Genomic DNA, 26,797 nt, shown 5'->3' on the forward strand with positions numbered 1-26,797 from the left:
GCAGGATGTATGTCACGCTGCAGGGAACTCTTCATAACATTGCTGGAGTTCAGGGCTTTTTGAAATGTACTCAGTCTTTCATAAACATGCGAGATGCTAAGGCTGTTGACGGACGACTGAAAAGCATTAGATCTCATTTTTCCTGCGTGGTACACATAAAGACACCAGATAATGTTGGTACTATAACAGAGATAATACAAACACTGATGTAGCATATAGCGTAATATCTACATAGCTTATTGGGGCTCAGATTCTTTTTTCAAATGTAAATATATTATTTACATATCTAGTATTTCTACTGTATTTCTCAAAAAAAATTTAATTGTTTTTAAATGATTATTTCTTTTACTTATCTATTTTATATGTGGATTTTTCTGTTTGACATCTGTTGTTGACAGTAAAGGATACATTTCATTGTACAGGGAAACATGTTTCTCTGCTGTGCATATGACAATAACTTTGAAACATAATGATTGTGCTTGATGGCGAGGGGATCATCACAGTAATTGCGAATCATCCTGAATGGCACAAAAATGTCTGAAACAAACTGTAATGTCAGTTTAATAGTTGTGGAGGTATTTGTGATCAAATGCGGCAATGGGGACTAAACACACAAACATACACACACTCACACACACACTATCAGAAAACACGAGAAGGTTTTCAGACTTAAAACAAAGTTTGCTTCCTGTTTCACAGTCTGAGCCCTGAAGACGAGAGAGAATGGAAAAGTGATTCGTTGCTATTTTTCCAGATTGGTGTGACAGATTGCAGCAGACAGAGCTAATCAGCTGAAGCTAATTAATTAAAAGTCCAGCATTGAAAATATACTCAAGTAACATTCAGAATAGTCGTGTTTTAGAAATTCAGTTATACAAATCTCAAGCGACATTTCATTTAAGATTAGACTTAAAACTTTTCTTTTTTCATAAAACGTTATAAACTTGATAAAACTGCCCCTCCCTGAGGCTGGTTCTGCTGGTTTCTTCCTGTTAAAAGGGAGTTTTTCCTTCCCATTGACGCTTGTGCTTGTTCATAGGGGGCTGACTGATTGTTGGGGTTTTCTGGGATCTTCACCTTGCAATATAAACAACTTGCCAATAACTTTGAAGTAACTGTTCTTGCAATTTTGTGATATATAAATAAAACTGAAATGAATTGAATAGTGAATATTTTGCTCATAAGGAGCCAAACTTTTGTGTAACTTTTAAAGTGGTCTTTAACAAACGTTTGTAGATGTTTAATAAATCACTGCACCTATTTCCCATTTGTAAACATATGAGGGGTAGCTTAAGACTTTTGAACAATACTGTATATTTTGCAAAAACTGCAATTGGGAAAGCCACTAAGTAAAGCTGTAAATGTTTGAATAAATTTAGTGAACTTAACCTGTTCTAATTACCTATGAAGTTTAAAATATAAGTACAAACTTTTAGGATGTGGTTTGTGGAAGTAGAGTTATTCTCACTAAAGCTTGACAAAAGAGATGTTCAGCTTTGCAGCTGGATTTTGCACTAAATCTTGAGCACCTGAGTGTCTATACTGTCAGTATTGTGACAGTGTTATTAATAACTTTCTGCTGCTTCTCCCTCTGTCTCTGTTTGCAGGATGTAAAACAGAGTGGGACGAGATTGGGTGCTGGCTGAGAGCTGAGGTTGGGCAGGTGGTCAATTTGTCCTGCTCTGAAGTCTTCCAGCATTTCTCCAGCAATCAAGGTTGGTTCCTGCACCAGCCTCAGTGAACACAGAAAAGCACAGATCCTCATAGCCAAATCATCTGATCACCAGAATTGTTAAAATAATATAATGTAAAAATCTGATTCTTGGATGCTGTGCTGCCGCACCAGTACTAAGTCTAATTATCTTCACTGGATAATCAGCACAGCTAATGCAGGCTGGAGTCACTGCTGGAGAATCATAGCATGTATTCATGTATGTTTGTTGGCAAGAATACACACACACACACACACACACACACACACACACATGTCTGGTTTGCTATCCTCGTGGGGACATCCCATTGACATAATGCTTTCCCTAGCCCCTTACCCTAACCCTAACCATTAAAAATGAATGCCTAACCCTAACCCTTACCCTAAACCTAACCATAACCTAATTGTAACCCTGACAGTAAAACCACATTTTGAGTGTGAAAATTGCTTTCAACCCCGAGGGGACCTGGATTTTGGTCCCCACGGTGCAGAAAGTCCCCACCAGGATAGTAAAAGTCAGATTTTGGTCCCCACCAGGATAGTACGAACCCGTACACACACACACACACACACACACACACATGTCTGGTTTGCTATCCTCGTGGGGACATGTCATTGACATAATGCTTTCCCTAGCCCCTTACCCTAACCCTAACCATTAAAAATGAATGCCTAACCCTAACCCTTACCCTAAACCTAACCATAACCTAATTGTAACCCTGACAGTAAAACCACATTTTGAGTGTGAAAATTGCTTTCAACCCCAAGGGGACCTGGATTTTGGTCCCCACGGTGCAGAAAGTCCCCACCAGGATAGTAAAAGTCAGATTTTGGTCCCCACCAGGATAGTACGAACCCGTACACACACACACACACACACACACACACACACACACACACACACACACACACACACACACACACACATATACATATAATGTGCTCTAGGATGTTTTTGGCAAAAGTGGTTTGAAATCTTGTCTGCAGGGTTCATTCATCACAATTTGACATCCTTTTAGGCTGCTGTCTCCTCAAAGAAAGTCCTTGTGACACCATGAGAAATAAATTCTTTCTTTATAATGAGCTGTTGCATTTAGCAGTTTTTATATTTACACATACGTGTGTAAATAATGCACATGTATCCACATTAAGATTTTTATTAGCTTTTTCTTTGGTTAAAACAATTACATGTTTTGCGACTATTAAACTGGTCCTTATAGGACAACAAGTAAACGTTTAAAATGACGCACACAGACAGAAATATTGGTCTGTGCACTGTTGTGCATTAGAGGAGGGAAAGCCACATTAATTAACGAGTAATGCTCTTTTCTCCTTTACCTTGATGGAAATAACGGCTCATTATGATCTGAATTGCTGATCACCCAAACAAACAAGAGGCTTTGCTTTCAGCTGCACAGTTTGCAGCATTTGGACTCCAGTCGGTTTCTGTTTGCTCAGAGGAAATAATGAACAAAGAAAAAAATCCTCCTGTCATGTATTTTTATGCATCTTTGTTCTGCTAAACACCAATTCTGCTATTACCTACGTGCTATCTCTGGCAAAGATATTTAAATACACAGTCCCACAAATACCGGATGACTTTCTCCTGTCACCCGCTGTATCCAAATGAACTTTAACTAAAAGCAGACGTCAGTGGACATAAAAGAATAAAACGTTTTTTGACTGAAAGCACAATGGACCGAAATAGTCTCAGAGAGGAAATACTGGTGCAAGTGTACCGGAATCATGACTTAAAGCTTGTAGGTTAAAGCAAGGCGTGTAAAGCAATTGCTGATGAAAATCTGTATCTTGCTGGTAGTGGTGTTGGTCACCCGCCACATCTCGGACCCATACAGGACGACTGCTTTCACATTAGTGTTGAAGATGCGGATCTTGCTGCGCTGGGATAAGACTTTGGAGTTCCAGATGGGTCGCAGGGTGTTGAATGCAAGCCTTGCTTTGTTGATCCGGCTCCTAACGTCTTCATCTGCTCACCATCACTGTTGACTATGCTTCCTAGGTAGATGAAGCGGTTGGTTTCCACTAAGTCTTTTCCCTGTAGCTGCAGTGGATGTTCTTGTCGGTTGTTCAGCCGCAACACCTCTGTTTTTCTGACGTTGATCTTCACCGGTCTTTTCTGCCTCCTCAGCGAGCCGGGTAAGCTTTTCATCAACAAGTGCTTGCGACACATCCTCAACAACAGATGACCTGAGAAGATCTCGAACGCAGACCTGTGGAAGAGAACCAGCCAGAACCTGAACGGCCCAGAACAGAGTCCGTTGGTGTGGTGTTGTTGCGGCCCTATGCTCCACCAGGAGTCTACAGGAAAATTGATTGATTGATTTGTAAAGCAATTACAAATAATATTTAATTATAAAGGAATTAATCAGCTCATGGTTTCACAAGCATTTTGCAAATTTCTAAATATTCTTATTTTTTTTCCCCTTCACACAGCTGCCGGGAAGCATATCATTTACTTAAAGTACGTCTCTTCGATATGTTTATGTGAAAACACTGCTGCAGTGTGAAAATAGGCTCCCCTGAGCTTATGGATGAGGTTCTGCATATTGTTTAACTGTCCAGCCAGCAACTTCTGTTCAATCTCACAGTGTTGCTTTTGGTGACAGAAGCGGATGTCATTAGTCAAAAATCACTGTACACTGCTGCTTTGTGCTAAACAGCAGATATATTCTCAGAAGAAAGCACAGTGGAGACTTTAGAAGATAAAGGGCCAGATATTTCCAAAAGAAGTTGGAAGAGACCAAAGTGAGCTTCAATAGACTGAGTAGAGGATTTGCTTCAAATACAGTGGAGAAAAAAAAAATTAAAAGATGATAATGGTGTAGTAGTTATTAGCCCTGAAAGATAAAAAGGAAAATATACCTGCAGAGTTTCAGTAGGTTTCATACAACACTTTTTTTCTTCACTTTTCAAGAATCCTAAAAGTTAAACTTGACCAAAGGAGCCAGGGTGTAATTTCAACAGCATTTCACAACAAAAACGGACCTGAATAACACATTTTAATTCAGGTAGATTTAAAATAGCTCTTATTGTCAGACAGTTGTGTTGTAAAATGTATGAAAAGACTAAAAACCAAGACAGAAAAGGACACTTGGCGTAACAAAAACAGCTTCACTGAGCTTCTAAACCCGGGCTGTCAAACAAACAGCCTGCAGGTCAGAACTAGCCCATCAGACTGTCCCACTGGAGGGATTTGAAAAGTGCCAAAACTGTAGAGAAAGAGGGCATTTAGCAGTTTCACCCAAACATCGTGTTGAAAGCTGATGGTCAGGAGACTGACTGAACATTGTTGAGATCTCAGGGTGTTCATCACCATGTTTTGCAAATGCATGGTGCATTACGTGTGAACATTTTTCAGCAGGTAGTTGTACGTCTTTACAAGAAAGAGAAAATTTGAAGGTGTTATTTACAGGTTCCCATGCAGTGGTTATGTGACCCATAAACTGAACTGAAATTGTCGCTTTCATTCTTGAGACTGAAAAAGTGGCTCCAAGTGGTTTGCACATTCCCCTTGGAAACAAAAAGATCCCCGGTTTATTCCTGGAAGGAAACACCAATCCTTTTGGGGTTGTGTCAGGAAGGGCACGCAAAATAATAAAAGAACAACATTCATATATTTGTGCGATTGAAACACTTGAAATTAACTGTCTTCTTGCGTTCTCTCTTTGGATTCCCCACATTAGGGTATGTTTACAGGAACTGTACTGCTGACGGTTGGTCGGAAATGTATCCACCCTATGAGGAGGCCTGCGTGTTCAGCGATGACAGCGAGCCTGAGTCCGAGGTATACGGACATGTGGTTGTAATCATGCCAGTCAATGAAGGATGAACATATTGTTTCTACTTCCTCTATCGCTGTTTCCTTTTTATGTCAGACCTATTTGTAGTTAGCTGTGAGGACTTTTGTTCCAGGAATAAATGTAAACAACTCAAGGGAAATTACAGGTCCTGAAATTGTTTATATATTTAAATAACCACACAGTTAAAAGTACATCTTTTTCAGTGTTTCAGTATAATTACTGCTTTTTCTATCTAAAGCTTAAATAAATTATTATTCATTCATGAATCTTATAAAGAAAGAGCCCTTGAAGTTGCAGCGATTTGAATCAGACTCATAGCTTCAGACTTTTATTTTGATATTGTTCTAAACTAACAGTTTCTCTGTTTTCCCGTCTCCAGACGAGTTACCTTTATACCTTCAGACAGGTTTACACCGTAGGCTACGCCACGTCACTCATCTCCCTCATTACAGCCATCGTGGTGTTCGCAGCCTTCAGGTTAGACCAGAGTGGCACACACCACCATCTGCACCCACAAAAGGCCAATAAAAGGGGAAATTTCTATGATGCAGACACATTCAGGATTTGTGTGGTTAGGACAGCATCTTATAATTTTAGGAAAATATGCATATATTCAGATGATAAAGCCTCGAAGAGTCTTTGTAGTACAGAGGATTATGAATCATCTTACACATGCAAATTCATGAAGTTGTTTACCTTCTTCTTCTGCCTTATGAAATATTAATTTACATGCAGTGTATGCTTTACGCTATTGTTACGCAGGAAGTTCCGCTGCACCAGAAACTACATCCACATCAACCTGTTCGCCTCCTTCATCCTGAGAGCCAGTGCCGTCTTCATTAAAGACACCGTGCTGTTTGCTGATGAGACCTTGGACCACTGCTCCATGTCCACGGTGAGGGCTCTAATTGATGTTTGCATCACAAAATAGATTCCCACATGCTGTGTGATTGAGTTAACAGTGGAAACAGAGAACGAGGAGGGGAAGACATGTGACAAAACGATGAGAGGAAAAATCCTCTCATTAGACTGATGAAATCTTTTAGCAACAATTTAAGATTTTTTTTTATATTGGAAAAATGAGAAAAAAGAGGTTTAAATCTACAATAGATAGATAGATAGATAAATAGATAGATAGATAGATAGATAGATAGATAGATAGATAGAAGAAGGTATAACCGTAGGAATGATTTCCTGAAGTGGTCTTTATGTTAGTGGGGTCTGAGGGAGAAGGAACTCTGTTGGCTCTGTAGTGTGAAATGGAGTGGGTGTGATGGGTTGTCCATGATAGACAACAGTTTGTCAGTGACCTCCTGTCCCTCTGTGACTCAAACGCCTCCAGATTCTGGCCACTGATGAATTTGTTGTTCCTGCTGGCATCTCTGGCACAGATGCCACCCCTCCAAGCAGACAACAGCACTTGCTGCTAAAAATTGGTCTTGCCGTTTTGCCTCAAACACTGGAGGAACTGAGGTTCCTCAAAAAATAGAGTCCAATCTGTCATTCATGTGAATACCCTAGTACCTGTAGCCGTCCACTGCTTCAGTCACCCACCATGCTAATGGGCTTAGTCACCGGAAATCAACCACTATCTCTTTTGAGTGGCTGACTTTCAGAAGGAGGTGGTTTTCTGCCAGAGTACTACACATAGCCCTTCATCACCTCCCACTCCAGCCCTGTCCCTAATACACCCAACCACTGCAGTGTCATGAGACGACTTGTGCAGGTGGCATGATTCATTCATGTGCTGGAAGTCAGAAGGTTATAGAGTGAACAGGAATACAGACACTTCCGCCCTGTATATATTTTGTATCAGGATCTCCTTATATAGAATGTATTGAATATGCTTTTTTTTGCATGTGTGTGTATTGGATTTGGAGAAAAGGTTTGTTTCTTTTTTCATGAATTGATTTTAAAAAACAGCCTTTGTGTTTGTTCTTTATTGAATGTTTTGGTCTTTGGTCTCTGTGTCCATGCTTTTTATTGCTTTCTTGTCATCTTTGGTTTTTATTCTCTTGTGTATCTTTGTGGGGTTTTTTTGTTTATCTTTGTTCACTTATTGTTTGGTGCTGGTTTTACACTTTTTGTGTGTTTTTGTGGTTATGTACTGCACATCTTCCTGTTGGTTTATATCTTTAGATTTTGCTAATTTTGTGTTCCTTTTTTATTGTTTTGTAAACTTTAATTTCTTTTGCAAGTCTTCTCAAATTGTCATTTTGTGATTCTTTAGGTATTTTATTTTTGTCTTTTTTTAATTGGTTTGAGTTCTTTGGTGCTTATTTTGTATTTCTTTGTACTTGATTGACTTCAGTTGAAGCAAAAGTAGAAGAAGAATCAAATATCCTTTTATCACTACCTTCCCTTTTATTACACAAAAAGATGTATTTTTATGTTAAATAATGACAGATCCAGTTTTTCTAACTTTGTTTTGTTGTTTCCTCTCTATAGAAAGCGTGCAAGTCAGCCGTGGCTTTCTTCCAGTTCAGCATCCTGGCCAATTACTTCTGGCTGCTGGTGGAGGGCATGTATCTGCAGACGCTGCTGGCTCTGACCTTCGTCTCACAGAGGAAATACTTCTGGTGGTATATCCTGATTGGATGGGGTGAGTAAGAGTGACTGAATTTGTCTTTACAAAAACAATCACACACTGTAGCTCCAACACAAACACTAAAAAACACAGAATGACATGTGACCCACAAACAGATTAATATTCAAAAGGGTTATCTTCTAAAATCATTTGTTAATCATGATCGAAAAAAATATTTTCACTGCAAGTAATTTTTAGTAGTGTGTAACTTTGGGTAATTTAAAAGAAATCCAAATAAAATTTTCCACAGCTTGCACTGTGCAAAATACATTGAAATTCAATTGAATGATATGGGAAAACACCCTTTGTTAACACCCGTATGACGTTAACTTGTTAAATGGATTGCAGCATTTAAAAACAAATGTTTTATATAGGCAGGGAGGGATTGGTTTATAAAAAGGCATTTCTCAAACTCTATCTATTTAGTGGTACTCTTTAAAAAACTAAAACTGTTCAATAAGCAGTATTCAAGAAGGATAGTGAAAGAGGAAAATGTAATAAATACCTTTTAAAAAATGTAAAAATGCAAAATTGTGGTCATAGCCTACAACAGTGATTGGTTTTCTCGCTACATCCCGGATGTGTCTGTGTGTGAGAAAAACACTATAAATGATTGATTTGAATGAGCAATGTTTTCAGACTTGAAGAGACTGTAGCCTTACAAACAGGATGTCTGTGAACTTAAAAAATGGAAAGATTTGATAAATAATTGAATCTGTGTTTCCAGGTAAAAGTAGCATTGAAGCGCCGAGTCACACAAAAGCTACCTCCCTAAATTTTTTTTCTAGAGCTACACTAGCTGATCATCATGTAGCCTGACAAATACAAAACAGCAACAGCCAGCTCATCTAACCGTTAAAATATCACATGTCAGAGCCCATTAAAAGATGTAAAAGTGATTAAAATAATCATTAAAAGATATTTTTGCTAAGCGGAGAAATCACAGCAGTTAGCATGTTAGCTGATATTAAATATTCAACCAGGGCTAGCAAGCCACTTTGACCTCCACACACAGTACTGCTCATATTATACAGTAACTAACTAGCTTACACAACTACACGTTAAAAAAATAGCCAGTAAAACATCAAGAACTTATCATTAGCTGTATGTTTTTGGTTTGTTTCCCCATTTCAAAGAAGCTCTCAATGGTTTTCCGAAGTCCAGAGTAGTGTAATCCAGTGCAAATCATCATCATCATCATAATCGTCATCATCTCTCCAGGCAGCCAGCCCATTGTTAATTCTGCTTATGGCAAGTTCTTCACTTCACCCACTTGAGGTCTCACTCCTCATTGTGTCTGACACCATCATTGGCCACATCTGCTAAAGGTCCTGCAGCAAACATGTCAGACTTTTACAGTCTTGCCAGCAAATGCCTGAAGGACCTGTCAAAAATTCACTCATATTAACTCCTTAATGAAGAAAAAGTAAAAATAATAATAATAAATTGACTCAGACAGAAAGTTATTTACGTATGAAAGCAAAATGTGTCAAGATCCACTGAAAGTTTAATAAATACATTTTTTTTTTATTCTACAACATCAGATGTACGTAATGTAGGTAAAGGAATAATCTTCAAGAACAAACAAATGTTTCCATCGTGGCTTTTGCTGATTTAAAGTCAAGGCGTCTTGTTGCTTTTCTGTCTCTCGTAAATGATGCTGCTGGAGAATAAGTGCCATCAGTTGCACATTGTGATGTGCTCAATTTAATATATTCAGCTGCAGAATATGAGATAACAGGGGAACAGTATGAAAACCCCTTTCAGTGCCTTAAATGGATTAACCCTCTAAATTATTCCCAGAAAATTAGAAATTTTGAAGTGAGAGAGATTATTGGACCTTTTGACAAAAACATAATATTAATTTATTTTACAATTTATTTAGAATTTTCAGGGGAAAAATTTAAACTGATGAGGTAGAAGCCTCAAACGCTTACAAAAACTCATGTATCTAATATAAAGCACTAGGTGTTAAGGGGTTAAAGTCAGTATTATCACACATTATCTTCATATCTGGGTTGGAAATCTATTTTTACACAAGAACTGAGCCTCCAAAATCCTGGTAGCAGTTTATTTAGGCAGCAGCACAGCCCTAACAATGAGTGTAGCGCTTGTTCCCCCCCCCCCCCCCCCCCCTTTTATTTTCTCTCCTGTCTTTTTTTTTTTTTAGCTTTCTATGGATGTTTTGAGAGGTTCCCATGTTTTCTCATCCCTTGTTCCTAAGCCAAGTGTTTTCCATTGTCTTACCATTCCCATCCCACTGTCTTTTTGTTTTGTTTGTTTCATGCTGCTGTATATTTTCCTATTCAAGCCTGTAATCTCAAGCAGTCTTAGTGAAGCTCCACCGCTCCTGTCAGTCTTATATGGTTCCTGTTACCAAAATGTAGCAGCATAGTCCAGCCACACAGGGCTAAGCAGACACTTTTGTTAAGTGCAGCAGTGAAGGTGAGAAACAGCAACACACTTACCTGAAACTTTTAGGCGATGTCCAGCTGGCAAAACAAAAGCTTTCATGCCACGTGGGCTTTTAAATCCTCCACTGCATGCCAGTGCAATGCTGCATTCACACACAGTGGCAGGGATATTTCTGATAAGGCGATGAATGGAATTTATGGTAAGATATAAATGGATCTGACCCTGAGGGCTACAAGCACGCCGTGCCAGCATAATAAAAGAAAAGGTGGGCCATCAGCATTCAGGCAGACATTATTATGATTTCACGTCAGGTCTTGTGAGCTGTCTCAGTTGTAGGCTGTTGTTAAAGGTGTTCCACATGCAAACAGTGAGTCACGCTGAGCAGGATGCTGTAGCTGGCAACTGCTGCTCAGCTGCTTTGACAGGAAGTTAAGAGAGGAAAGTGAAATCCTCCACCGCTGTCAATCAGTGCTGGAGATCAGTTGATTCTACATCTCGTCTGGGAACTTGCACTTGAACCGTGATAATTTTTCCAGCTCCAGTTCACAGCAGCACCACTTTATAAGCCTGAACTGCTAATTTTAAAAATGGAATAGCACTGAATTCATAGGCATGAGACAATATTAAATGTCATTATTAATAAAATAGCAAAAGTTACATCAGGTAGCTTATCTTTGATTAACAACCACCTTAACCTTTTGGAAAAGATCTCTTAATTATGAGATTAGTCATAATTACAATTGTGAATGCTTCCTGGAGCTGTGCTTCAAAGCAGGTACAACATATTCAGGATATCTTTTCCCTATCTCTTCTCTTACACAGACATCAGCAATCAGCCTAATCATTCACACAAAGGTGGTTATAATTTCAATAAGTCAGTCCAGAGCTTCCCAATCTAGCTGCAAGCGTGGTTCCCTGGAAGAGGCGGCAATGGAGGCATCTGACCAGTCAGTAATGTGAAAGGTTTACAGAGAGCAGAGTGACTGATTCTTACAAACGAAAATCAAACTATAATATTAGAAAAAACTGATTGGGCACATAATACAGTTTGAAAGCAATGGAGCGCAACCAGTTCGGCTCATGCTGTGTGCACTTTAAGCTCTCTTGAGCCAGTAAGGAAAGCTGGCAAAAATGCAGACTGTAAAAGCCTTATTAATATCACCCATTTATCATTAAGGAATACATTTATTAAAGTTTAGGAAACACAAAGACTTTAGATAATTTTACTATCCGAGACATGTTCTGGGAATGTTTACACAGTCTTCTGCATAGTCGATTAATCTATAGGCAGTGATTTCACCTGTCTAATGTTGAACATGACCTGCAGACATAACGTGCTACAGAAAGCACAAGTTACCATGGCGATGTAACCTGGTAAGAAGAGGAAAAAACTATTACTGAAAACCCAGGATTTCCTTATTCGCCTTATTTTCACCCCAAAATTAATGCACAGCAGTTTCAGCTGTTGATAAAAGGATGATTAATTAATAAATTCATCTATTCCCCCAAATGATCATATTTTATACCTGGACAACAGATGTTGGGTTGGTGATAGACTGCTTGTGATATTCTCTATACAAAGTTACAACAATAACAGCCATAATAATGCTTAAAAAATGAAACTACACAGCTGAATATGTGAATATATGTAAATATTTTTGTCCTGAATGTTTTTACACAAAGCACCTGAGGTGTGTTTACGTGTGTGTACACGAGTGGTGCTCAGACTGTACCCACGGTGGCTGTGATGCGTCTTATCAGCTTCTTTCCGGCTTTACTATCCTGCTCTCTCATGTATCCTGCTTTTATTCTCTGTGTGTTTCTTTTTTTTTTGGCATGAAACAGATGCAAGTAGCATGGAAAAAAATTATACACAGAGTCAACTTAATATTTTCTATGCTTGTCAACTTCCCATAAAAATAATGCAGCAAACAGATGCGTTTGGTCTGGAGCAATGTTCGGATTGATTTTACTTGACAGGTAAACAGAGCATGCATAACTAATTCCTGCCCTTACGTTATAGGGCTCCCATCTACAGTTCTCATACTGTGGGTTTTGACCAGATTCTTCTATGATGACAGAGGGTATGTTTTTACTGTTGTTATTTTCATATAACTGAATTTTATTTAAAGCAGCTTGCCAGTCCATGTTAACTATTATATCTATTTTTGTAGGTTTAGTATTGCACTGACATTACATTTGGCTTCACAGTTGCTGGGATGACACAGACAATGTTGGCATCTGGTGGATTATTAAGGGACCAATAACAGCCTCACTGCTGGTGAGTATAGGAGTTAAACACCAAGTACGTGATAAACTTGCCGTGCTTGTCTAGTTTTTTGTTTGTGGTGGCAGATTTACAATTAAAATTTTATGAGGAAGTTTTACACTAAAGTTGGATTCTTCAGGCACAGGAAGTGCAAGTTTGTGGCCCTTGGGGCAGTGATCATGAAATATTAAATAATTTACCAGCAATGTTTTAAAATTTTAGGAGCTTGTTAAGAAACATGCATTGGTGGTTTTGTATTTTAAATCCTTTGATGTCAGATTTTCTTTTGTCAAAGCTAAAGGTTAATAAATATTTGCCAAAATACTGAGAGACAGAAGTTGGCAGAAGTTTTCTTGCAAATCACATTTGTTCCTGGCACAAGTTTAACTAGCTAATTAAGATAACTTCACTTTAGTGAGTTGGTAGAAATGAACATCTCTGGTAGCCATGGTAATATTTCAGTTAACCGAGGTTGTTTACTCACCTGTATTTTTTCTGGACTCGGTCCACTTCCAGACAAACTCCAGAGTGGTTAGTTTATAGTGAGGATCTGATCCAACCTCGAGCCGACCCAATTTCCTGGTGTACGCTGCAAGATTGAGCTAAAAGCCTTCCTGCATTCTTTACGTTTTGCATTATGAGATGCAACATAGTTCTGTATACATTCAGAGTACATTTTTTTCCTGAAATATTACTGTGATAAATATGATAAACACATTCGTTTTCCACGTAATCAACTAGTCCAGAACATAGTATCTTTATCCTGTATTTACTTTTCTTGCCTCAGACACATTTGGCCCATCAGCGGAGTGAATGTTCTCGTTTGCAGTGACACATTGTGGTTCGCTTTGAATTTGTCTCAAGTTCAATAGTAATCATCTTTATCCTGTGATGATACAGGATTTTAAAAATTTTCATTCCCCTGTGATAACACTGAATGTGTTTTAACTAGTGTGTATCTGATTTTGCCATTTAGGCCACTGTGCATGTTTCTCTTCCAGATCAACATAGTCATCTTCGTCAACGTCATCCGGATTCTGGTTGAAAAGCTTAAATCTTCTGCCATGACGGGGAACAATGACACTGGACACTTTATGTGAGTCACGAGGAGAGATTATCTCTGTGGGACAATGTGGGACACAGTGTACAATGTTGTGCTAGTGCAACATTTTGTTATAGCTGGTTTTTAAAAATATCATGCAACAGATCCAGATTTAGTTGAACTGTTTACATGTGGCTGTCTGCACTTGTGTATTCCCTCTTTTGGTCAAAATTAATAGAAGAACAGTCCCTCTTTCTTGTGATACAAAAAATAGAGAAAAAACTGCATCAACAAGTTGCTCCACTACTACCTATTTACTGAAGGACAGCAATATTCTGAAAAGTCATTATGCATTTGCGTCCTGCAGGCCACCCTCCTAATCTCAATAAGGTGCATAAAATTCACAAGACAAAACATTAAACAAAATAGGTTAAATCACATTAATACAAATGAAAACTTTTCCAGAGAAAAAAAAACACTCAAAAACACCTGTTCTGTTTGTTCATCATGGCAACAACAGCATACAAGCCCACACAGGACGTGCACCCTAGCACCCTGAAAGCACCTGGTTGAAAAGCAGGAAATTTTCATCTGACTCTGAAAAAATGACTGGTGCTAGTTTATTGCAACAGTCTATTGAACTTCGTGATTGGGTTTGCTGCACAGTGTGGCAAATGCTAGTTATTTCAGCCACTTTTATCTTTCCATTCATTTTCTTTGGTTCAGAGTTTAAATGCTATACCTCCTGACTGTAGCTAGGTAACTAGATAGAGTTTGTCACCTACTAATCAGAAGGTTGGTGGTTTGATCCCTGGCTGCTCCAGTCTGCATGCTAAATATCATATCCTTGGGCAAGATATTAACCCCAAGTTCCTCTCCAGTGGGCCCATCGGAGTGTGAATGTGTGTGAATGTTAGATAAAAAGCACTTAAACACAGAAAAAAGTAAATGGGTGAATGAGGCAAGTTGTATAAAGAACTTTGAATGCTCAGGCAGAGTAGAAAAGTGCTATATAAGAACCAATTCATTTACCATATAAATTGGAATATGTGAACAGTTTGATTGGCATCATAAGGAGCCCCCAATGAGACGGCCTCTTCTTCTTTCTCTTATTGGATAAGATCCAGGCTTTGAAAAGTGTTACTCAGTGTTGATTTATGAGATGTAAGGAACCATTCAAAATGCTGAACATTCTCTCAACATATGCCCCTCGTAAAATGGGACATATGGTCACTCTAGTCACAAGTTATTGATGTGACATATAATAGCTTTGATTTAATAAAAAGCGTGCTGCTCTTTAATAGAAGCTGTAAAGTAGTAAATTAATATGAAAACCAAAAACCTTTAGGGCAGTAGTAAGGTAAGAGGAGTCTGTGAGGATGGACTGCTCAGCAACTGTGGAAGGCTGTTTTATCTAGTGAAAATGAGATTTGATAATACGTCTCAGCAGGAAACCTTACAGCTGATGAACAGATTTCTGATTGTGAGGAAGAAAAGAAGTAGCTTGCACCAATCAGCTAATGCAGCACTCCAAAGAGCTCTGAACTTACCCCAGTGTTTCTTGTGTGATGTCAGGAAATGATGAAAAACAAATAACCTATCAGATAAATTAGTTTCGATATCCATACATCTTACATAGGGTGCTGAATTTAATCTTAGTGCTATTTTGATAAACCGTCATTTTAATAATCTGTAAGTTTAAAATTTAAACACTGTACAAGAATGAAATTTGATTTCTTACAGATTACATTTGTACTTTTAAGAAATGTCTTGTATGACTGAAAAATAAGATCAAAGCCACACTTCCCCTCTCTGATGCAATCTCTTTCAAGTTTTTTTTCTTTTTTGGATTGGATATGCTCTGTGAGTTTGCAACTTTCACCGTCTTTCTTTGAAGCCTGGATGTGAGCCAGCACATCACAAGTATAGGTTTGAATAAATCAAACCAAATTCACACAAATATTTAGAAACAACTGTAAATTTTGTGTATTACATTTTTACAGACATATATTGTCCCCAGAAGATTAATCCTTTTTCACTTTTCACCAACATTTAATCTTGTTCTCTCATGTGGATGAAAGTCGTATAACTTACTGAAATGTCTCAACTATTGGAACGGTTGAAATCTGGTTTTATCCAATTTATCCAATCGCTCAGAAACTCAATACATGTAGGGATCTAGATTTGGCCAAGACGACCTGCTGAATTTCAAATCAAGCAGAATGAGGGAGAAAGGGGATTTAGGTGACTTTGAAAGTGGCATGGTTGTTGGTATCAGACAGGCTGATCTGACTGTTACCTAAACTGCTGATTTGCTGGGATTTTCCCACACAACTAACTCTAGGGTTTACAGACTGTGGTCAGATAAAAAGAAAAGTTCCAATGAGCATCAATTCTCTGGCTGAAAATAACTTGAAGAAGAAGACTTGCCCGGTCTGAGTCTAAATTTCTGTTGTGACAGATGGTACGGTCAGAATTTTGCAAAAAATAAATGATAAAAACAAGACTGGCTTATGACATAATAACTTTTCTAAGTCAGGTGAGGTAGTGGCCTCACCTCACCATAGTGGCCATGCAAGATGATCTACGCCCTTGGTAAGTTTTAAGGGAAAAAAATATGGTTTTGGTTAAAATAGATCCATCGGCAATGTGAAATCCCAGAAATAAAAATTTCTCACAATATCATAATTTTTTCCGCCCTGACTTGCAATGATACATCCCAAGAACTTGATGACTTGCTCACTTGCTATTAGTAGAACTGTACAATCATTGAAGATCAACACTACGAGTGTCTAACACCAACAAGTGGATAAATGAGATAATTTTGGGCTTCACTTATGGGAAGCCATTATGTTTGTCCATACTTTTTTATATAAGAATAAGAATAAGAATAAGAACAACTTTATTTATCCCGAGGGAAATTCTTTTGTCATGTACATGCTCAAAGCAGCAGGAGAGACAGAGGAACAGATAAATAAGATATACAATATATACAATAAAAATAGTAGTGTACAGTAATATACAGTAGGATAGTGCAAGACATAGTATCGGATAACTCTAACGAAGTAATATACATAGCTATATCCTGGTGAATAAATAACTTAACTATCAGTGCAGGCGATTCTAGAAAGTGACAAAGTACTGTGCAATAGAATAAAAGGGAGTAGCAGCGTATGATGGGGGGATGAAACAAATATTCAATAAGTACTCTTGGGTAATATTGCACGGTCTGGAAGGGAACAGAATAACATAGGTAATAGTCTCAGGAAAAATCACCTACAGAGTGAGGAGGATATGATACAACCTATAGCTCAGGTGTGAGTTAAAAACATCATATGCAGAGAAAAATGGTTCAGCATTGATAAAGCTGAGCTTTAAATCATTTTCTTGCAGTAAACTCTCTATTGGATAAAAAGTAATTTATTTTAACATGTAAACCTTTTGCTGGGTGTTAAGTGGAAACTGCTAACTGAGGCAGTAGTATGTAAGAAGAGAAGGGGAGGGGAGCTGTTTAAATCCCTTGACAAAAGTTTGAACGGCTTCTTACACTTAAATATAATATATGCATACATGAATCTATTGCAGCAGCAGTGAAACCCTGCTTCACCTGAAAGAATCATTCTTTCTCTTGACATCTGGCTGGTGCACATTTGTGCTCAGCTGAATTAATTTAGAATGAGAGCATATAAAAATAGCTCCAGATTCCAGAAATAGATGTTACCTACTTTGACGTGCGACAGGATTGTTCCACCAGTTCAATGAATGTTTCACAGGATTAAAAGCCCCGCCTGTCGTAGGAACTTAAATTTGATTCAGGAGGAACCTTGGCGTTCACACAAAGGTACAAATTATTCGCCTGAAATAAGCTGATAGTTCCCTCCATCTTTAATCTTTAAGCAGTTGAAGCTGTGATAATATTTCTGATTAGAGCTATTTTATGGTTTAATCTGACTATCTAGATGACTAAAACATATACTGCAACATCCTCATATATGTGAGAGTGTCACTGAGGAAACAAAAATGAGAATAAAAAACACAAACGTCAGTTGTTAGGATAACAGCTGTCTGTTGATCTCTGATGGACTGGATACTCTTGTGAGTGGATCTGTACCCAGCTAGGTTTTCCAATCTCAATAGGATATACAGAAAAGTAAATGAACATTATACTTATCTCAGTGTCTTTTGATGATGAAGCAGATGTTGAGTTGCTCTTTTCAAACCGCATTACTTGCGGGAAACCATTTCAAGCAACAAAATGTCATAAGAAATTAAATGGCAACATTTACATGATATTTAGACATCAGTGATATGAGCTGAACTAAGCACAATGTGTTCAGGTTTTGTGTTTTGACATTTTAATCTTTTCCACTGATTGGCCTGACGACGATGTTGTTTTAAAGGTCAGTGTAATGAAAATCTGACACCACCAATGTAGCTTTGATGAAACCTGAATGACGCATTTAGTCTGTCTGGCATTTGAAACTTGTACCTCTGACATGACTAAAAGTAGCTGACCATACTGGTAACACACTGTAATCTTTCAAAGTGTTACATCATTATCTGGACTTATTTTTAGGGTTTCTTTTTTCATTCCTTTTCTTTTTGCTTCACTCAGGAGGCTGGCAAAATCCACCCTGTTCCTGATTCCTCTGTTTGGGATGCACTACACTGTATTTGCCTTCCTGCCTGAGAACACTGGAGTAGCAGCCAGACTCTACATCGAGCTGGGACTGGGCTCCTTTCAGGTATAAAACTTCAGAATCACAGTTCACAAAGAATTGCTAAAAATAAATAACTCACATTTCTCAAGTTGAAATTCTTCCCAGCAGATTTATTTTCCTTGTCACATTAGAAGCACAGGTGTTACAAATCTGAATCATCATGGAATTGATATTTATACCTGTGCATGCACAATAATAACTAAAGCCCATCGGCTGAAGGCCAGATGAACTTATGTGATGGTGAGGTGTCTGCCATCCATCCCTCAGTCTGTTCCATCACCTGTCCCTCTACAATTCACTGAATTCTCAACTCGATCATTATATTTTAGAGAAACCTGCACACAGTGATATCCTATGGTATCTTCCAATTTATCAAGATTATGCGCAAAATTAAAACAGGAGTTCACAGAGGGATAAAGCTGATGAGTGATCCCATGTAGACATGCAGTTGTAGTTCATGGAGCTAGGTTAAGGAGAGAGGTGATATCAGCTAACAGCAGTATGGGTTCATGCCAAGAAGTAACACTACAGAACTTGGAAAGAAAAGCATCTGGACTGAAGACGTTTCACCTCTCATCTAAGAAGCTTCTTCAGTTCAAAGAGCAACTGGTGGAGAGTCCCAGATTTTAAGCCCTACGGGAATGTCCCCAAGAGGGTCTGGCACTCTCCACCAGTTGCTCTTAGAACTGAAGAAGTTTCTCGGATGACAGGTGAAATGTCCAGACACTTTTCTCACCAAGCTCCTTAGACTGCAATGATCTGGATGACTGAGAACCTTCACAGACAACACTACAGATAAGATATTTGAGAGAGCTGATAGAGAAATATAGAGAAGGTCAGAAGGAGCTTCACTGTGTGTTCATGGATCTAGAGAAATCATATGATTGTGTGCTCAGAGGGACTGTGGTATTGTATGAGTACATCACTGAGGTGCAGTAGGAAACACAGAGACACAGATGAGTTCAAGGTGGGAGTAGGACTACATCAGGGATCAGCTCTGAGGACCTTCTTGTATGCAGTGGTGATGGACAAGTTAAAAAAGGAATGAAAGTTAGTAGATATAAGACAGAATACAGGGTGCACAGCAGAAGTGAAGAGGAGAGTGCAGTCAGGGTGGAGTTGGTGGAGATGAGTGTTGGGATGATTGTGACAGAAGGATAGCAGCCAAAGTAAAAGGGAGGGTTTACAAAATGTTAATGAGACCTGCTGTGATGTTTGCTGATCCTGAAAGTGGCAAAGTTGAGGATGTTAAGATTTTCATTGGGAGTGAACAGGATGGACACGATTAGAAATTAGAATATCAGAAGGACAGCTTGAGCGATAGAGACACAAGGTTGAGATGGTTTGGGCATATGTAGGAAGAGTACATTCATATGAATATGTGGCAGAAGAGGATACTAGGAATACTAGATACTAGGAGAAATGGAAGCAGATGATCTGTTATGGCGACCCCTAAGAGCGGCAACCCTTGCTGGCTGAAATAATCACTGTCATAAATAACCACTCCATAATATTTGTGCATGTGTAAGACTATAACTATGTGGAATGTTGACATTTATGCAGCACAAAATGTATCCCATAAACATGACAAAATGAATTAACAAACAACAATAAATCAGCAACCGAATGACTTGTTCAAAGCCTGCAGCTTCATCCTGTTTTGCTTGTTTGTTCTCTGAAGTTATTATGATGCTTTGTGCAATTAAGTGTTAGCAACACAAGTCACTGTTTTCCCTTAGGCGGACTGTACATGCAATCAGTTCTTACTCTTATGATTTTATCTTGAAACAGATGTCTTTTATGTTGCAGGGGTTTGTGGTGGCGCTTCTTTACTGTTTCATGAATGGAGAGGTAGGCAAATGGAGGTGAAGCTTGTGTAATAAAAAAAAGTCATACAAACATTTATCATAAATAGCTGCCCTGAGGTAAGAGCTATTCTTTGGAGTGAAAACCTAAAACACATTTTTTGGTATGGGTAAATGGCAGCATTGCAGAGACATTAACCATTTTGCTCAACAGGTGAACAAAAAGCCTAGGCATCTGTAACTTTCTGCAATTTCTATTTCCATGCATTTGTTTGCAGGTTCAAACAGAGCTGCGGAGGTGGCTGTGGAAGTGCCACAATCAAAGTCATCTCACACCAGCTAAGAGAAGCATCACTCAGATCACAATTCGGACTCATGGGGGGCTCGGGCTGCCTGCTTCTAGTGGCAACATCTCTTCTGTATGATTTCAGAGATCATTAATGAAGAAAATGTTTCACAAAGGAAAAGGAAGGGGAAAAAATGAATCAGTCCTTGGAGCTGAACATGCTGATGACATTAATTCAACAACCCCTGTGTAAGAACAGGTTACCAGAATGAGCACAGGTGAGTGAGGAGGAAATGTATCAGGATGCATTATACTGATTTCAGAAGCAGTTGTGGCTGCAGTTTAAGGATGGTACAGCACACATTTCTCATTTGAAACACAGCGTGCTCTTTCTTGCACCGTCTCCGATGGTGATTGATTTGTAGGGATGTCACGGTGTCACAGAGGAAAGAGGAAAACCTGGGGACAGAGCTGGCCCTGAGTTAATGACTGAGCAAAAATGTTGACCAATCATATTTAGCATTTGCAGACACATGACGACAAACCTCAGATGTTAATTTGTCTGCCATTTTGAGTGTGCGAGCATGGTGACATTGCAGTAATAATGCTAATAATAATGCTAATAGTAATGCTAATAGTGATGCTAACAGTAATGTTAATAATAATAACAACAATAATTATTTTATTTAAAAAATGCAGTTACAAAATTCCTAGTTTGGATGAAACCAGATATGTAATGTACAAGTCCAAACACAGTCAAACATCTTACAGTACATTCACTCCTGCATACACACATTAGAAGAACAAGAACCACAAATAATGGGAAAAGACTAAGGAAATGTTATACTATAAAAAATTAGGTTTTAACCGTCATTTAAGACAAACCACAGATTCAGCTGACCTGACAGTATATGACAGGGTCACCTCCAGTAGAACCAGAACTGGACAGAAGGGGAGTATGGTGTCACAGTGAGGAACTGAGTGGAAAAGCAGTTGGTTCTGCAGCAGGAGGAGTGTAGAGAAGCTAAGTGCTTAGCTTGTGTAGTGATGACAGATGAGAACTCCATGGTTAGCTCATCCTTTTTCTCCAGTTCCTGCTTTACCTGGCGGATGTCATCTTTTAATTGTATGCTGGCAGGCAGTGTTAGCACACTGTCATAATAGTGCTTAACAGCTGTTGAAGGTAGCAAGCACTTAGCAAGCAGGCTAAAAACAAAACAAGGAGCTAGGCTAACACTGACCCCACCTAATAAAGCCACCAAACCAGGTTTCAGGAAAGGTGTCAAGTTGCAGCGGTGACAGTAACACAGTAGCAAATTGATCAAAAGGAAATTACTAAATCCACCAAAACACAAAATTCAAGAAAAACTGGCCTAGAGGCCAGTCAGTGACGACCTGGCAATTACCAGTTAGAAGGAAAAAAGTTTATTTCCCAACTAGTTAAAAGTGTTTGCTGGAGGTTAAACAGGCCTATAGATAGGTCAGTAACCACCTAGCAACCCCCTGTTTCTAGGGAAAAATGTGTATTCCCCAACCTTGTGATTGCTTTCGCTGCTAGCATGCTGCTGTTGTCATTATTTGAATGAAAGTGTTTGTCTACAGACGTTGTCTAGTTAACCCCTTTTTCCATTAATACCTACTCGGATTGACTCACCACGACTCACCCACGTTTTGACTCGGATCGACTGGTTTTCCATTACAACTGAGTACTACCTAATGTGCATGGTCGTTGTTATAGAAACAGGGCGGAGCATCGATAAATACACGGGTAATGTATGAAATGAACGCTACATCAAAGGTGGACATCGAGGCAAGAATATACCTGCTGTTCAGTCTGTGGCTTTTCATCAGACTTGGGGACCATGGCATTGTATTTTGTAGCCATTTCCCCTCGTTACTGGGTTTTTGATTTTCGTGAATGGGACGCTATCATGACTCATTGAGCGATGCCCCTGACTAGCCAATTGGTGGCATGCAGTCTGACCACGTTACAGTTTAGCAAAAGCTATGTTCACTATGAACCCTGGCCAAGCAGGTACTATGTTAGTACCTGGCCCAGATACTATGACTTAATAGAAGACCCTGAAAACCGTGGCGAACCATGGCAAGTCGATCCGAGTAGGTTCTAATGGAAAAGGGGCTTTTATCTCAAGCTGTAGTAAAACTGTGAAAAAAAGTGGAGACTGTGTGTCTACAAAGTATAAGTTGTGCCTTTTAAAAAATATGGACTGCAGTGCTGAAGCTCCTTGTTTAGACATAGAAATAGACTTGATTTATCTCACACTGGGGAAATTCATATTTTACAGCTGCACAAGGGTCAGCAAGAGAAGTGAATTAGAGACGTATTAGAGAAAAAAAAAAATCTTTGCACTCAATTACACCCAACAGCCTCCAGGAACCACTAATGACCAGTTGTCAAGTGGTGGGTGTTTTTCATCATTATGGAAGACAACTCTTGAGCAATGGGCTCATGACATGAGAAACCTCAATAGAGACAGCTGTGGAAACACTGGATTTGTGAAATCACTAACATATGTGAAATAGTTCTGTGCTGCAAGGAGCAGAAGCAGTCTATGCTGGAAACTTTTGAAGGACCACTCTGGATCTGTGCGTGCTTGCTCACTTAGCATTTCACTGACAGAAATATATATTATGTATATCTATATATAATTTTTTTAAGTACTGAAATCCAGAGAGTCCAGGACAAGCATTTTGCATTGCCATTGATTGGTACATCATGTCTTAACTTATTGGTTTGATGATGAGCCATTGGATTTGTGAATATTTATTTGCTGCTTTCCACATATTTATGGTGTTGTCAGATGTGATAAATCATGAGCATTTGATGTACTAGTAGCACTTAAAGAAATACCAAATTTTTAAAAGAGTGCCTGGCATTTACATAATACAATGTCATAAAATGGGTGTGTTTAACAAGACTGGGCTGGTTACCCACACTGACAATGGTCCAAAGTTACAGCACAATAAAACATAGCACCTCTTATTTGTGCATTCAAGTGCTCCTCAGGTGGTCCAATTTTTGGAGTTGGGAAGTCATTTTTCAGAGATCTGTGTGTTCATGTGCTTTTACAACACTTCCTCACCCCAGGGTGTCAAATTATGCCTTTCTGTGAGATGTGCCTGGGGTTGCAGAGATGCACAAGATGTCTTTTCAGACTTTCTGTGTTGCTGTTCCGACCTCAGGGGACGTTCACGTGATTTTTCTAGTCAGTATATAAATTTTATAGTATGTGTGCACACAAATGCATATTGAGAATTGTACAACCATTAAGCCTTTGCATTTGTAATTATGTAATTATGTAATTATTTTAAGCAGCAGTTTGTTAGATTTGCTCACCATAAAGACTGGGAACAGCTTGCTTAATTATATTTCCTAAAGTAATAGTTCATCCAGCATCTCTGAAATTAAGTTTGGTTTAACTTCATATGCTGGATCTCAGCCCTGCACTTTTTAAGTCTTTATATTCAGCAAAGCTGCAGACACATTAGTGTACAAAAATATTTCACTATACAAGATCTGTAACACAAAGATAGTACCAGATTAACTACACACAATTGACATCAAACACTGTAACAGTGTACCCGTGCATGTAATGCACAGTAATAGATGAACATTTGTGGTTTTAAAAGTATTCAGTGTTTACTTTTTCCATCAAAGAATAGGATTTCCTTTCTATCAGAATTTTAACCAGCTAAAATTTATTTATTTATTTTTTTACAAAAAAGCACATTTTCTCCTTTCACCAAATACAATGTTAGACCTGAAGCCAAACCTCACCTTCCTCAGACCCTCTTTATTCCTCAGACCTAAAAATTATGCCTATAGGCCAGTGGTTCTTAACCTTGTTGGAGGCACCGAACCCCACCAGTTTCATATGCGCATTCACTGAACCCCTCTTTAGTGAAAAATAAAATGTGATTTTTTTTCAAATTCAGGACATAGATATGTCTTTTACTGGTGCACGAAATGAGCCGTGCATGTCATGGCGGAGGCTCTGGCGAACCCCTGAGACCGACTCACCGAACCCCTAGGGTTCGATCGAACCCAGGTTAAGAACCACTGCTATAGACCCTACTTGCTCGATTCATAATGAATGTAAAACACTTCTGGTTGTCACAGCTGATATCTCAGTGATCCTACTGAGCCCTTCTATCCCCCCTTCTATTGGCCTAATAAGTAGATACAACTTGTATAATAATATTTTATTTCATGTATATATGAATTAGTATAATATATGTTATACAATATACACAAGAAGCTATACTCAATATAATGGGATGAAACTTTTATTGAATAGAATAATTTATAAATCTTAGGAAATGTAAAATATAGAAAACTGTGAAATATAACATTAAGCTTTGGTGGTTCTCCTCATGAACTGGTACTCCAATTAAGGTTACGGTTTAATGCTGCTGAGAGCAAACGTTTTATTTTTTTGCCTCGAATAAACACAATTGCCCACAATAACTGGTAAGAAATATTTTCTGTGTCTTGGATTTGACTTTTGCTTGAACAAATTTTGCAGTCATAAACTGAAAGCCAACTTGTTTTAAATAAAATGTTTTTTTTTTAGATAAAACATTTTATTTTAAACTTTTTTTTTTTAAATTACTTTTAAATCCCGTATGGAGCAGAGGACCAAAACTGGTCTTGAACGCCTATGTCCAAAAAACCCTTAGAATAATAATAATTAACATTTATTAACAAGCACCCAGGATTATCTGTTAAATCTAGCAAAGTCGTACAGTTAATGTGGATGATGTTTTAAGATAGTTTTTCCAAAGTGTACCCCTCAGGTTACTTTAGCGCAGACACCAACAAAGATTGTTACTCACACTGGGTGCAATCCCCTGCAATAAAGTTATATGTGTAGTGCAAAAATCCTGTTATTCTTCACAGTTGTGACATTCACACCATGGGTGTGACTGTCATGGTGATTCTGGACTCTTAATGATTTCTTTGATCGGTTCTTTTTCCAGGATGGAGTGATTGTACAGCATGCATCTTTAATGACTTTAAAAAACACAAGAACAAGAAGCAAGAATTAGGCGCACAAGTTTTAAGCTATTTTGGATTTTCTCTAATATACACAGAGTCAAAAGTACATATTCAGGGTCTAAAATGTCCTTTGACTTGATAAAGCAAAGACATATTAACTTCTCATCAGTAATCATAATTGACTACAACTGGTAGTTTCTCTTTTTCTTTGTTTTTTGTTTGATTGACCGATACTCAGAACAATGGTAAAGTCCAAGGAACAATGAAGCTCTAAAAAGGAGAACATTTGAGCCATTTTTAAACATCTGCAAATTCTGAGATCATCAGTTCAAACAACTGTACATAAGTACAAGTTATTTGTATGTGTCATCGCTTTGCCAAGATCTGATAAGGCATTCAGGAACAACCCAGGAACCACAAAAGCACATATAGACAAGCAAATTGTCTTCTGGGGAAAACGTTTTATGGTCAGATGAGATAAAGATTGAGCTATTTGGCTCCGACAGCAAGAGGTATGTTTGGAGGAGCATGGTGGTGGTGCTCTTGGACTGTTATGCTGTCAGTGATACTAGTACATTCAACAAAGTGTTTAGAATAATGAAGGAGTGCTACCTCCATATTCTTCAACATCACCTGAGATCAACAGCCATAAGCTTGGACGTAATTGGGTGTTCTAACAGGACAATCATCCTAAACTTGGATCTGGTTTTGGAATAAATATATAGCAGGCTAACATTAAGCTTGTGGAATGACCTTTTTAAAAGCCCTGACTTCGACCCTGTTGAAAATTTGTGGACTATACTTAAAGCCAAGTGATGCCAAGAAACCAACTAATTTAAATGAACTCTACCAATTCTGTATTTAATCAAATATTAGTGACGATGTAGGTATACCTTTGAGCTTATACGTGTACTTTTGACCTTGTGTGGATAATTCTTATTTTTAAAGTCATTAACCTCCTAGGACCTGGCGTCCACATATGTGGACATCACATTTTGGGTTGTCTAGACCAAAATACAAAATTTTGCTCTACAAGGGCCTGATATCCACTTACAAGGACATTATACTGCCTCTGTTTTATCAAAATTTAAAACGAATATCCTCATATGTGGCTCTCACT

General features: G+C 38.4%; 1 protein-coding gene across 1 annotated transcript in view; it reads left to right on the forward strand.

The window, feature by feature from the left end:
- The window catches only part of LOC134616251 (pituitary adenylate cyclase-activating polypeptide type I receptor-like), a 46,141-nt gene extending 20,948 nt beyond the window's left edge, over positions 1-25,193 (forward strand). The window contains exons 3-13 of the mRNA XM_063460979.1: positions 1,608-1,715; positions 5,416-5,516; positions 5,912-6,009; positions 6,295-6,427; positions 7,981-8,134; positions 12,558-12,618; positions 12,746-12,815; positions 13,805-13,899; positions 18,461-18,590; positions 20,376-20,417; positions 20,650-25,193. Of these exons, the coding sequence (XP_063317049.1) occupies positions 1,608-1,715; positions 5,416-5,516; positions 5,912-6,009; positions 6,295-6,427; positions 7,981-8,134; positions 12,558-12,618; positions 12,746-12,815; positions 13,805-13,899; positions 18,461-18,590; positions 20,376-20,417; positions 20,650-20,796 (1,139 nt within the window). The 3' untranslated portion in view covers positions 20,797-25,193. The remainder of the gene's footprint in view (positions 1-1,607; positions 1,716-5,415; positions 5,517-5,911; positions 6,010-6,294; positions 6,428-7,980; positions 8,135-12,557; positions 12,619-12,745; positions 12,816-13,804; positions 13,900-18,460; positions 18,591-20,375; positions 20,418-20,649) is intronic.
- The last annotated feature ends 1,604 nt before the right edge of the window (positions 25,194-26,797 follow it).

The sequence above is a fragment of the Pelmatolapia mariae genome, linkage group LG18 (genome assembly GCF_036321145.2).
Source record: "Pelmatolapia mariae isolate MD_Pm_ZW linkage group LG18, Pm_UMD_F_2, whole genome shotgun sequence".
Taxonomy (NCBI): Eukaryota; Metazoa; Chordata; class Actinopteri; order Cichliformes; family Cichlidae; genus Pelmatolapia; species Pelmatolapia mariae.